General features: G+C 40.4%; 1 protein-coding gene across 6 annotated transcripts in view; it reads right to left on the minus strand.

The window, feature by feature from the left end:
- The window catches only part of KIAA0825 (KIAA0825 ortholog), a 264884-nt gene that overhangs the window by 202628 nt on the left and 49094 nt on the right, over window positions 1–13162 (minus strand). For all 6 annotated transcript variants that reach the window (XM_072139641.1, XM_072139636.1, XM_072139647.1 and 3 more), the window contains exons 5-9: window positions 12729–12905; window positions 10977–11059; window positions 9199–9423; window positions 6704–6960; window positions 5561–5711 (exon numbers count right to left, since the gene is read on the minus strand). In XM_072139641.1, the coding sequence (XP_071995742.1) occupies window positions 5561–5711; window positions 6704–6960; window positions 9199–9423; window positions 10977–11059; window positions 12729–12905 (893 nt within the window). The remainder of the gene's footprint in view (window positions 1–5560; window positions 5712–6703; window positions 6961–9198; window positions 9424–10976; window positions 11060–12728; window positions 12906–13162) is intronic.

A 13162-nucleotide genomic window follows, 5' to 3' on the forward strand; every position in this document is an offset into this window, starting at 1 on the left:
TAACGGAGCACAAGTGTTAGGCATGACCCGATGATGCCTTTTGAACAGAAACATTATTTGAGTTGTTCAGGCAGCCACATTTGTGTAGATTCATTAGCATTACTAATGGACTTTTATGAACTTCTTCCAGTGTATTATGAAAGGGCAGAGGAATAAAATTAACCACACAACTCCACTCACATAAATATGTATTCATGTGAGAGCATAGGCCATGGAACATTTTTAAGATGTGTCAAGACGTTTCACCTATTACATGCACTAAAACTGATTTTTATGACTTTATGAGGAATTGGCAGATGTTCTAATAGATTAAGATGACCTCATTTCTTCCTGACCAGATCAGAAGATTAGTGTAATTTCCGGGACTTCTTAAATAAAATCAGCCCATGCTATTATGCTGAGAATAATGCATTCTAATATGAACAGAGATTCATCAATATAGATATTATTCAGCTCTAGGTTTACTCAGCAGCTCATGATCAAACATGCAAAGCCTATTACCGAGGTAGTTATTTCCTTACAATTTATCCGTCTCAGACTGCTTATGAAATTTGTTCGGTTACATTATGTCAGGTCACAGTGACCTGCATTCATTATAAGACATGTGGTTTCCAGGTCCTGCATGACTCTATAAAGTCAGCCTTGCATCTCATTAATTACATGTGGCCATGGCTTTTGTGTATTCGGTTTCTCTAAATTACACCTCAATATTTCTGAAAGTCTGATTTATAAGCATATGCTATCACAGAATACAGCCAAACTCTCATTAAACATAAAGGAAATCTAATATCAAAATCAGGAATGATAAACCAGAGACACTTACTCATAGATCCAGGCCTTGTAACTGTGGTAATCTTCTTATTCTTGTTTTCAATTCCTTCCTTCTAAAATCAACTTTTAAAATTATAATCATGAGTCTAAATGGACTCCTGGGGGTATGACCAAAGTCTTTCCATGCTATAGCTTCACAGGCTATTACAGTGTTCAAGGAGCCAGTGAAGCTGCAGCACGGATGAGCGCTGGTAACATCCCAAATAGCCCTTCAGTCTCATTAGCATAATTATAGAAATTCCTTTTGGAAGGAAGGAGGCCATGGACATCAAGAAGATTACCACAGTTTCAATACCTGGATAAGTAAGTACCCCTGGTTTATCATGCTTAATTTTGATGGTAGATAATTTCCAAGGTCAAAATAATAAAAGGGTTTTCCCAGGAAGCAAGTTAGGCCCTATCCACAGGGTTCTCAGTGATGGGACCCCCACAGATCACAAGAACTGGGGTCCGATGGGGTTCCATGTACCCCCTTCACACCCTCGGTTGACCACAGTAGCCGCATGCGCATGGGCTGCCTGCCCCATTCATCTCCATGGGGCCAACGGAGATTGGCGAGTATGCCGCTAGTCAATGTCCGTCAGCTCTATAGGGATGAACAAGGCAGCACGTGCATGCGTGTGCGGCTACTCATGTCATCTTGGAGTGCGACCTAGGTTCATCGGACCCCTGTTCTCATATTCTTGTCCCAATACTGAGATCCCCCCTGATCAGCAAGTTAGACCTGTCCTGTGGATAGGGCCTAACTTGCTTCACGGGAAAACCCCTTTAAAGGAGGTTTCCAAGTTAAAAATATTATCTATGACCTATCATAAGGCTGACAAAGAATGAAACGGACAGTTCTATTCTGTGTAGTTGTCACATGAGGCTACTGAGGCTGTCCTTCTGTTCCATTCTCGGTTTATCACTAGTTGAGAACAGCTGATGCAGAGATGTTGGGTGTTGGACCCCACCAATCTGATACTGATTACCTCTTCCATGCATATGTCATTAATGCCTTCACCACAAGTTACCACAACCCAAACAGTATTGTCCATTGGCATAATCCATTAAACAGGCAAGTCAGGATTTCCATATTGATGGACTATTGAATATCCAATATCTATTGTAGAGAAAAGTAGATCATCTTCCATATAGTAAGCTGTATGACCACCAATATGGCCAGGAAGTGCACTTGAGCCCCTGACTTTTTTGTCACTGTTGAATACTATCAGATATTGGATATTCAAAGGATAGTACATTAATATGAAAATCCTGGCTTTCCTGTTTATGGAGAAATTATTCTTAATCATAATTTTTTTACTACTGTGAAGTCTTCGGGATGCCATCCATGTCACCCAACCCAAGAAGGCTGGAAGTTTAGTTGGGTAAAATCTGGTGGCAAGTCCCCTTTAAGATTGTTCAAGATTGATAAAACAATTTTATTATTATGAAACTTGTCACTGATGGATATATTCCATCATATAGTAATCATATATTCCATCATATAGTAAGAAGTGAGGCATGCACCTTTGTACAGTAGACAGTACTGGTGTTTTACCATGATCACTTGTCTACACTCATTCACTTCTTTTGACCTTTTTGCTTTTCTACAATACTTTCTCCTCGCAAACATCTGCTCTTGATGTAAGCGAGTACAACACAAACAGATGTGAGGTTTTACTTTGCTTGTACATCAGAAAACTAACATCTGGGCTTTATCACATAAACCTCCAAAATATTATCTTTACACAGGCAATTATTTATCCTTTTGACAAAAGCAAAGCTATAATAATTGCAGGAAGGGACCTAGAAGAAAAAATCATTTGGGAAGGGATGTACTGCATAGTCTAGAGGCAATATTTCCCTGATTTGTTAATCAAAAGTGAGTAATAAAGAAAACTAATAAAAACTAGTAAAAGCAGGAATCTACTGAAAATATGTGGAGGTCTAAAGGTAGATGTCCAAATGTTGACACATAACTAGTAGGACAACATCTGATACCTCAAAGGGGACCTGTCACCAAGTGCACAGTGCTGAAGTCAATAACTCATTTTATTTTGGCTTTGCTGCTGATCAATTTTTTTTTTAAGAAAAATAATCTTTTTTGAAAGGTTCAAAGGTTCAAATAATATGGACCCCAGACGTTTTATGTCAATTAGCTCAAACTAGTCAACAGGGTGGTAAACTTCACATACAAACTATTGTGTGCCAACTGGTGGACAAATCGATAAAGGTAACAGCTGCAATCAAAATAATTTTCTGTTATCTGTATGTCTATTGCAAAAAAAAAATTTTAAAAAAACTTTAATACAAAAAATGCATAAATCAATAGTACAGATGAAAATAGCAAATTTTGTAATATATTTTTTAAATAAATATGTCCCTTTGTCATTTTTCCCCTGCCTTTCTTCCTTATTTACGTAATTTGTAATAAAATCAACTTTCCGTCCTGTATCCATTGACAGCAGAGTGCTAAAGGAACCTGAGCAATGATGTTTTAGAGCTGTTATTAGGCAACATGGACTTTCAACTCCCTTCAAAGGTTTTCTATGGGGTTGAGATCTGGAGACTGGCTAGGCCACTGAAATGCTTCTTATGATGCCACTCCATTGTTGCCCCAGCGGTGTTTGGGGTCATTGTCATGATGAAAGACACGGCCACATTTCATCCTCAATGCCCTTGCTGATGCAAGGAAGTTTGCATTCAAAAGCTCATGGTTAGAGATGAGCGAGTATACTTGTCCGAGCTTGATGCTCGTTCGAGTATTAGCGTACTCGAAACGGCTCGCTGCTTGGATGAATATTTCGCCTGCTCGATAACAAGCTTTCACTTAAGTAAACACAGTGAAGAACAGTGAAATTTAAGGATCCTTAAGGATCATTTAAGTGAAGAACACAGTGAACACAGTGAAGAACACATTGCAGATGTTTCCGTACATCTGCTAACTTATCAGAAGACATTAGTGCAGAACGGTGTTCTTCACAATAGTATGGGAAGAACAATATATGTGAAAAATGCTCGAGTCTCCCATTGACTTCAATGGGGTTCGTTATTCGAAACGAGCACTCAAGCATCGGGAAAAGTTTGACTCGAGTAACGAGCACTTGAGCATTTTAGTGCTCGCTCATCTCTACTCATGGTACATGGCCCCATTCATTCTTTCGTGCACACGTATCAGTTGTCCTGGTCCCTTTGAGAGAAACAGCCTCAAAGGGGCCATCCCTGTGCTTCACAGTAGGTGTTCTTTGGATGCAACTAAGCATTCACTCTCCTCCAAACACGACAAGTTGCGTTACTACTAAACAGTTCTACTTTGAATTCATCTGACCACATAACATTCTCCCAATACTCTTGTCGAACATCAAAATGCTCAATATTTACTGGCTTAAGCAGGGGGACATGTCTGGCACTGCAGGATCTGAGTCCTTGGGGGTGTAGTGTGTTACGGACGGTAGCCTTAGTTACATTGCTTTCTGCTGGTCATTTACTAGGTCCCCCCATGCGGTTCTTGGATTTTTGCTCACCATTCTTGTGATCATGTTGACCTCCCGGGGTAAGATCCTGTGTGAAGCCCCTTATTGAGGAAGATTATCAGTGGTCTTATGTGTCTTCCACTTTCTAACTTTTGCTACAACAGGTCATTTCTTCACACCAAGCTGCCTCTTATTGCACATTCAGTCCTCCCAGCCTGGTGAAGGTCTACAATTTTGATTCTGGTGTCCTTTGACAGCTCTTTGGTCTCCACCATAGTGGACTTTGGAGTGTGACTGAGGTTGTGGACAGGTGTCTTCTATACTGATAAGTTAAATCAGGAACCATTAATACAAGCAATGAGTGTAGGACAGAGGAGCCTCTTAAAGCAAAAGTGAGAGATCTTTGAGAGCCAAAAATTTAGCTTATTTGCAGGTGACCAAATACTTATTTTCTACCATAATTAGATAATATATTCTTTAAAAATCAGACAATGGGGGTTATTTACTAAGGGCCCGATTCGAGTTTTTCTGACGGGTTATCCGAAAATTTTCAATTTGCGCCGATTTTCCCCGGGATTTTGGCGGTGGGATCGGATTGTGGCGCATCAGCACCGGCATGCACGCGACGGAAATCGGGGGGCGTGTTCGTACGAAAACCCGACGGATTCGGAAAAACCGCCGCATTTTTAAAAAAAAGTGTCGCTTGACACGCGCTAACCTGAACCCAGCGTAGGACGGTGAACTTCAGTGCAATCCGATGAACTTCAGCGCAGCAGCGACACCTGGTGGACATCGGGGGAACTACCTTAGTGAATCGCCGGAAGACCCGAATCCGCCACAGAGAACGTGCCGCTGGATCGTGAATGGACCTGGTAAGTAAATCTGCCCCAATGTGATTTTCTGGATTTGTTTTCTCATTTTGTGTCTCATATAATGTCAATTACAGGCCTCTCTCATGTTTTTAAGTGGGAGAATTTGCACAATTGGTGGCTAAATACTTTTGTCCCCCACTGTATATTACAAAGTTTACTATTATCACTTGTTCTAACAGTGGAGATTTTAGTGGAATATGTAAAGTTCTCCAATTTTGTAGCATGTTTAATGACCTAATATTACCCAGAAGCCTTTTCTACTATTTATACATCCCATTATAATTCCTATGGTCATCTAAAATCTGTCATTGAACCATCGGTGGCCTAGGACTTGCAACCATGAAAGGAAAATGATGAAATATAACATTATCCCACTAAAGAATGTTGTCCTTACGCTCGCACCTCATAAAACGCCTTGTTGTCATCCCAGTGGTGACTCTCTGCATCCAGGAAAAGGCTTGTAGCACAAACGTTGACACAGTAATTTGTAACTTGAATCTGGAGATCGCTGATAAATTCCTGATATCGTTTGATGACTGCTAGAAACAATGCTCTGCGCAAAAAGATCAAAAGAGAATAAGCTGAGCGGTTGTGAGGAACATGAGGATAAAGACATGCACGTGTTCTTCATTATTATATAACGTAAACGCTTTCCAAGTATTGCAACATGGAAATCCATCTAATCAGAAGACTTTTTGGATATTTTGCCAGTAATACAGTATATGAATAACTGCTGAAGCCTCCAATTTGTTCTGATCTCAAGAACTTCACTATGGTTTGTAACTGTGCTATCAATTATTTCAAGGGATAACACAAGGTCCAATGTTTTTCTAAGGGCTCATACACATGGTCATGTAGGAGTCAACCAGCCAATCTGCAAAAAACGGTCCTCAGAGCAGGCTCATGACACACAGGCTGCACCATGGCTGGACCATGGGCCTGTTGCTTGCGGTCTGAGAAGAGCATATGGCCATGGGTATGTACATGTAGCCCAAGACTGATATTTCTCTTCACTTTTTGGATCCACTCCTGATCCAGAAAAAAAAGCACATGTGATTCCAGCAGTATGGTGCTGTGTTTTGTATTTCCCTCTTCCATAACCTGAACATAACAAATACATTATAAAAAGAGCTGCTTTCTTCCAAGAGATTCATAGCAGCCAAGTGTGTTGCTGATAAAGATATAGGAATAATGTAAATACAGTGAAATATTAAAGAGAACCAAGCACCTAGAATGTTTATCTTAAAAATAGTTTAGTTCTAGTAGGAGCAAAAAGCGGGATAATGGAAAACATGGGTGTACTAACACTGTACTATTTTCCCAAATTTGTCCTGCCTTGATTTTTGCCTATGTGCAATCCGTATGCGATGAAGGTAGTATTTTAAGACTGAAAATCAAGAATTGCATTATTTTGAGTGCCAAGTGTTTATTTTGCAACAATATCGGGGGTGGTTCCCCAACTTGAGCACTGCCAAAACACCAGATATATCGAAGGAGTTTATATTCCTATTAGAGGTAAGATTATCACATACAAGACATACATACCTCTTACTCAGCTGCTCATTATAGTGTGATGCATGATACAAGACATGGGCAGCAGAAGACAGGACAACAAGGTAGGCCTTCACCGGAGCTTTGTCTGGTACTAGTGAACTACACTCTTCTAGTTTGGCAAGAATGGAAAATGCAGCTTTGCTGAACACGTCTACAAAACAATTCCTTATGTTCTGTAGTGAATCAGAAGTGCAGGCCAAAGCCAATGGGAAGAGTCCATCAAATTCTTCCATGATGTCAAAGCAAAACTGAGGGTAGAGAGGTCTATTGTTAAAATACTGTTATAATTTTGTAAAACCACATCATGGTGATGTGCTGCATGTATAGGGCACTCTCCTACTACCTTTTACACCACCGGCTAATGTTCTGAGCTTACACATTTAACAATGGATAATAGTAAGCAATATAACAGAAGTCTTTCAATTTCACTTACAATGTTCAATTAAAACATAATTGATTAAAAACTTGTGTAAATGTATTATATGCTCACAGCCCTTTTAAAAGGACATCTATCTCCTGATTACTGGTGGTAGAGTCTCCTAATTAGGTTGTTTGCTCCATCAAGGAGATGGGGGGACTGTTTCTTACAGGTTTTCTTGCCTCTTGAATACTGACGGCGCCTAAGCTCCTCTCGGCTTCCCCAATTTTTAATTTATGCACGTCCGCTCTGCAAGCCTCCTCCTGCTCCCGGCCAGGGAACTAGGAGAGAGTACACGCCACGCTCTCAACACGACCTGGCTCAAACGTCACCGACCGAGAGCAGGAGGAGGCTTGTAGCGGGGGGCGTGCATACATTAAAGGCCGGGGAAGCCGAGAGGAGCTTGTAGGCCGTCTGCCAGAGCGCCTATGGCACTTTTTCAAAGTTGATATATCAGTATTAAAAAGGCAAGAAACAGTCCCCTCATCCCCTAGATTGAACGAACAAAATAATTAGGACACTCTACCACCAGTTATCTGGTGACAGATGTCCTTTAAAAAAGACACTTATATCTTCTTCCATGGATTGGAGTCCAAATAAACAATCATATTCCCTCAAAACTTCAATAAATCTATAGCTTAGTGGTAGTCTTAATGTAACCCAGCATGTAAATAACAGTTTAAACACTTAAAGCGAATCTGTCCCCAAAAATGTGATTGTTGGCTGGTGACAGTTTCCAAAAGTCTATGCTATGCTGATTTTAACAACGCCTTTGTCAGCATTCTTAATCATTTAAATAGTTTATACAAGTTTCATTACATTACATGGTTCCCTGTCAGCAGCTTGTGGTGAGTCCCAGGTGGGTGCAGCTGCAGCTTGTGTGTGCCTGTGTCTCCTCATGCATTCTTCCTTTCCTCCACACCATCCCCCTCCCTCTCCCTCCGCTGCCTGCTTAATGCACATGGAGACAAGGAAATGAGGAGAAGGAGGGAGGTGGATGAGTGTGGAGGAGAGGAGAAACAGACACACACAGGCTGCAGCTGCCCCTCCCCAGGACTCACCACAGACTGCTAGCAGGGAGCCAAGAAATGTCAAATAAACTATCATAAACTGCTGAAATAAATTGGAATGCTGACAAAGGCATTTTTAAAATCAGCATAGACTATAGGAACCTGTCACTATCTAAAAATGACATTCTTGGTGACAGGTTTGGTTTTAAATTAATAGCACCTTCCAACATACTTTGTATCTATGGTCCTTACTAACTTTGAGAACATTGGGGCACATTTTCTTACCCGCTTCCTCGGAGTTCGCGAAAGTGCATTTTCCGACGACAATACACTGAACGATTCACTAAGATTGTGCGCCCGATATCAAGCATGTGTCGCTTCCCCGCTCAGGTCCGACAGAGTTCACCTTCTTCTTCCTGGTGCATGTAAGTGCATTGGATGTGACACAATTTGAATGTTAAATCCCGCGCTCAGTCCGAATCAGTTGGATTGTCTAACGGTACGCCCCCCCCCATTTCTGTCGCATGAAAGTCGGCGCCGCTGCGGCAAAATCCGATTGTGTGCGACACAATCCCCTACTAAATACCTGTCCCAGTGGCGCAAATCCCGAAAATGTCGGCAAGTCAGACGGAAATGCAATCCGCAGACCCTTAGTAAATAAGCCCCATTATGCTCACGTACATGAGCAGCAACAGTTTCTTATCACTATTTTTATTTTGGGTAACCCTCATCTCTGAAGCCTTATTTATACATGTGCTGTGCGCTTTCAGATGGTAGGTGGAGATTTTATCTTGTGCCTCATCATTTTCAATTGAAAATTCAGAAAGAATAACTGGTGTGGACTTCCACTGATGGGATGCAAAGTGGTCATAAATGGATTTTCACCACATGATGACAAATCATTCAGTATGTAAGATCTACACGTAGTCTGTCATGGGATATGGATAAGCCAAAAATTTTACAACCCATAATAATAAATTGTCTACTTTCTATCAACATATATATGTCCAAAGCAACATAATTATAATATTTAGTGTCTACCGGTGTTTTCTACTTACTTGTGCAACTTTTTTAGGCCTCTGTTTTTCCAAGGTGGACCCATAGTATTCATAGGTGTGGGAGATGTGGGCAAGATCCACTTGGAACCTTCCTGTAGGAAATAGGTCTGGAGATTCTCTCTGCAGAATAGATGTGGTCACTGTTTCCAATTCACTACTTATGCTACATGAAAGGGAATCTGTTATTTCTTTAAGGCTGTTCCTCCAACCAAATTTCAGGGTAGGCTATAAAATGAATGACACATAAGTATTATAAATGAATGAAGTCACTGGACATAATAAAACAGGTGCAAGTAAACTGCAGGAGATGCAAACTTGGATAGTTACTATGACTATGCTCATGCCTGCTTCTTCTGTACCTAAAACTGATGGGTCTGATGGGTCTATACTGCAGAATACTCCTAGAGGTAGTGACCTGAGGGAAAGGTCTGAGCCCCATACGAGGGTTACAGGATAAAAACCAGGGGACCACTTTGAAAATTCTTTAAATACAAACTGGTATGGTGACATTGTTGGTCCCCAATCCATTATATTACACAATGCATCTTATAGGATGGGAGTATTGGCAGAAAAGAAACTTTGTTTTAAGGGACATCTAGCATTAGATTTACTGGTGGTAGACTGTCCCCAACATCATGCTCATTACCTTAGTGGCACGGTTTTCTTACGTTTGGTTAGTCCAAGTCTTCTGTTAGTCCAAGAAATCGACTTTATAAAAAATGTTAATGATCCTGGACTGTGGTAGACCAAGCGCTCTTGGGAATACCGCTGTCGAACCTCCCTTGGCTATCTCCTTCGGCCTACAAAACACTCCAAATCCCCTAAGTCACAGTCGTTGCTAACTATCAGATCGCTAAAGGGGAAGTGGTCCCTATTCACCCAGGATGGACCTCTCACCCCAATTACTGGTACTCCATCCTTCTGCCCTGGAATGTCTGTGGGCTTATCAAAGACCCGCCGGCAACTTTCCACTCCATGACTACCCCCACGGACTTACACACCCTGCAGTCTCTTCTGAACCTACTCTGAAGCACCACAAGAACCTTACTGATTTTGAAGAGCTGTGCCTTAACCCCCCCCCCCCCACACACACACCAATGGTGCCATATCTATGACATTATTACTGACCCCAAAACACGACTCACACCATTTGCTTGGATTTGGGAGCGTGAGCTGGGAAAGTCTTACTACAAAGCCTGTGGGCAACGAGCCTTCGATCTTTGCCATAGGTTCACTTTATCCTGTAGGGCACAGGGAACCAATTACAAGGTGCTGCCTCGACGGTACAGATTTCCGGCAAAACTCTGTTTTCTATCTCTGTTTCAGACCAGTTTTGGTGTTGTTCTCAAGACAGGGGCACTATGCTACATATCTGGTGGGGCTGCCCTGGGATCCTTGTTCTCAAGCTAAAAATATTGGACGTCGAACTGGATATTGACCCAGCTATTGCCCTACTTTCTCTGTTCCTGTTTCTGATTAGAAAACCATTACGGTCTCTGATTAGTCATATGCCTGATGCCGATGGATTTCTTTTTTATGCAGTTTTCAATGATATGTTAGTGTGGGTTAGTTTGGACAGGTTCCCTTTAAAGCTCACAACAGCACAATCATTCGTTACCCGAAGGCCTGCGGACACTGCCCTTCAAGTACACCATGGATAAGTCTGTCTGTGCAACACACAAGACTACCACCTAAAGTATGTTTCTACTGCTTTTCCTATCCTCTATCACAGTCAGCAATCTGTGTTTTATCACAGCATAATTCCGCTCTTAACATACCATTTCTTTCATCAGCAAGGAACTTTCATCCAGAATAATGTTGTCTCTGGTATTGTCATCACTTAAATCCATCCTTCGACTGCCTAAACACAAAAAAGGTGGAAAGGTGAATTGAGGACTTTACAATTATAGGATTCTGTTGAATCTCTGTAAAATGTAATCATTCTACTATAGTATTCTATGTTGTTGTATGTATTCTTTATTGGTTTTGCTTTATAAAACTTTGAAAAAATATCACATTTTTGAAGCAACAGATATTGTCCTTATCACTAAACTGACATCAGCAGATGAGTTAAAATTTCAGTAATAACCTGATAAAATTATTTCTAAAAATAAGTTATATAGGATTCAGCAATCACGTGTCTCCATGGTGCCTTTCTGCACCGCGCTTCTGATCACACCTACTATGGCAGCTGACACAAATAGAAAACTTCTAATCCCTTATCAAATCCTTCGTGAAAATTTAAGATGCTGGCAGGCAAGAAGTACCTGGATTTTTATCTCTCTCCGAGCAGTATGAGATTATTCTCAAAATTCATTTGTAGGACAAAGATACAGAGACCTTTCTGTCTTGACAATGTGAAAGCAGCAATAAGACTTTTTTTCCCCTTTTTCTTATCATTAGAGGTTATCTCTTGGGAAGCAATTGCCTTCTTAACAGGTTCTTTTAATCCAACCTCAGTAGAGACCTTTATTAAGTTTTTAAAGAACACTGAAAGCCCTAAACAGGCAATATGACTGCCATGATTCTCCATTCTCTGTTCATTTGTGATGACTTTTTACAATGGGAAAATGTTACCACTGATAAAAGGCCAGAGGGAGCAAGGCCGCCTCAGCCTATCCCACGGCACCTCCTGGGAAAAATCCTTCTATTATATAACGATTCCTTTCACCTAAGGAAGATTACGAAAAGCAGGATCTACACTACTTAAAATACCCTGACAAAAAATTTTTAGATAAAAGTGAACACACGTCTTTACTTCAATCTAGAACAATACAATAAAAGAACAAAAAATCTTTTGTTCACATTTATTCAGATCACAAAAAAAAAATTTCTTAATGATCACATATGTCATTTTATCTCTTTTTCTAGTTATGTTCCCCAAACTTTTGATTTGATGTCTAAGAATAATTCAGTATCAGAACATAACCATCTTAAGGGGACCTGTCACCTCTCCTGACATATCTATTTTTCTAAATATTTGAATTATCCATGAAATAATGGGGCATCATTTGTAACTCTACATTGTTTTATTCCTCCATTAATCCTTCAATACTCCAAATAATTCGGTGTGTCATCTGTTTTTGTGGATTTAAAAAAATATGACAGGCTGGGAAATTATGTCCCAGGCTAGTACCAACCACTTGAAGGGTCACATGATTATTGCATTATTGGGGGCTGGATAGATGGTACTGTACTGAAGAGATCCCGACATTAAGTCACTCCGAGGTGTTCACATTTGCCAAACTTCTCTTGCACATCTCTGTGAGCTCATAAGGCCTTTGGCATCAGCAGTGACTTTACAAAATTGTACATTTCAGGATTTATAACTACTATAGATGGCACTTAAGAGATAAAGGCCTCGGTTATAGAGGTTGCATTGGAGCCCAGGTTTAACAAGGGACTCCTGTGATTGCAAAATAAACATCAATACCAAGTATCCTCTATAAATACAGTCCTGCTCAGAAAGTAATCCTACAATTCATATACATTGTGACACATTTCTTATAGATATCAATGCAATCCATTACCTTGTACATTTCCTTTTATTTCTGGGTAACAGGAAAGAAGCAGAATTTCAGAAGTTGTCTTCTCCACTTTGTTTTCAAGCCACAATGAAAGGCTAATGAACTCCGACAAGGATTTCAGCTGACTCAGCTTTAAAGGTGTATCAGAGGCTTTTTTATGCTGATCCTCAGGATTCGGGGCTAAAACAAAACATCTTCTATTTTATCTGAACTTATAAAAACAATAAAACAATAACATGGACATTTTATTATGAAATACACATGTTGTAGGAATACATAAAACAAAGATCTTCACGGGAGCGTGTCTCTCGGCTTCCTGTGGATCTACTGGTGGTATAGTCCTCTGTAGATTATCATTCTATCATCATTGTATGAAAATGGTACATATCACAAAACAAACAGACTTCCTATTAGGGGAGCGTTCAGACCTGTAGCGT

The sequence above is a fragment of the Engystomops pustulosus genome, chromosome 1, assembly GCF_040894005.1.
Source record: "Engystomops pustulosus chromosome 1, aEngPut4.maternal, whole genome shotgun sequence".
NCBI classification, from domain to species: Eukaryota; Metazoa; Chordata; class Amphibia; order Anura; family Leptodactylidae; genus Engystomops; species Engystomops pustulosus.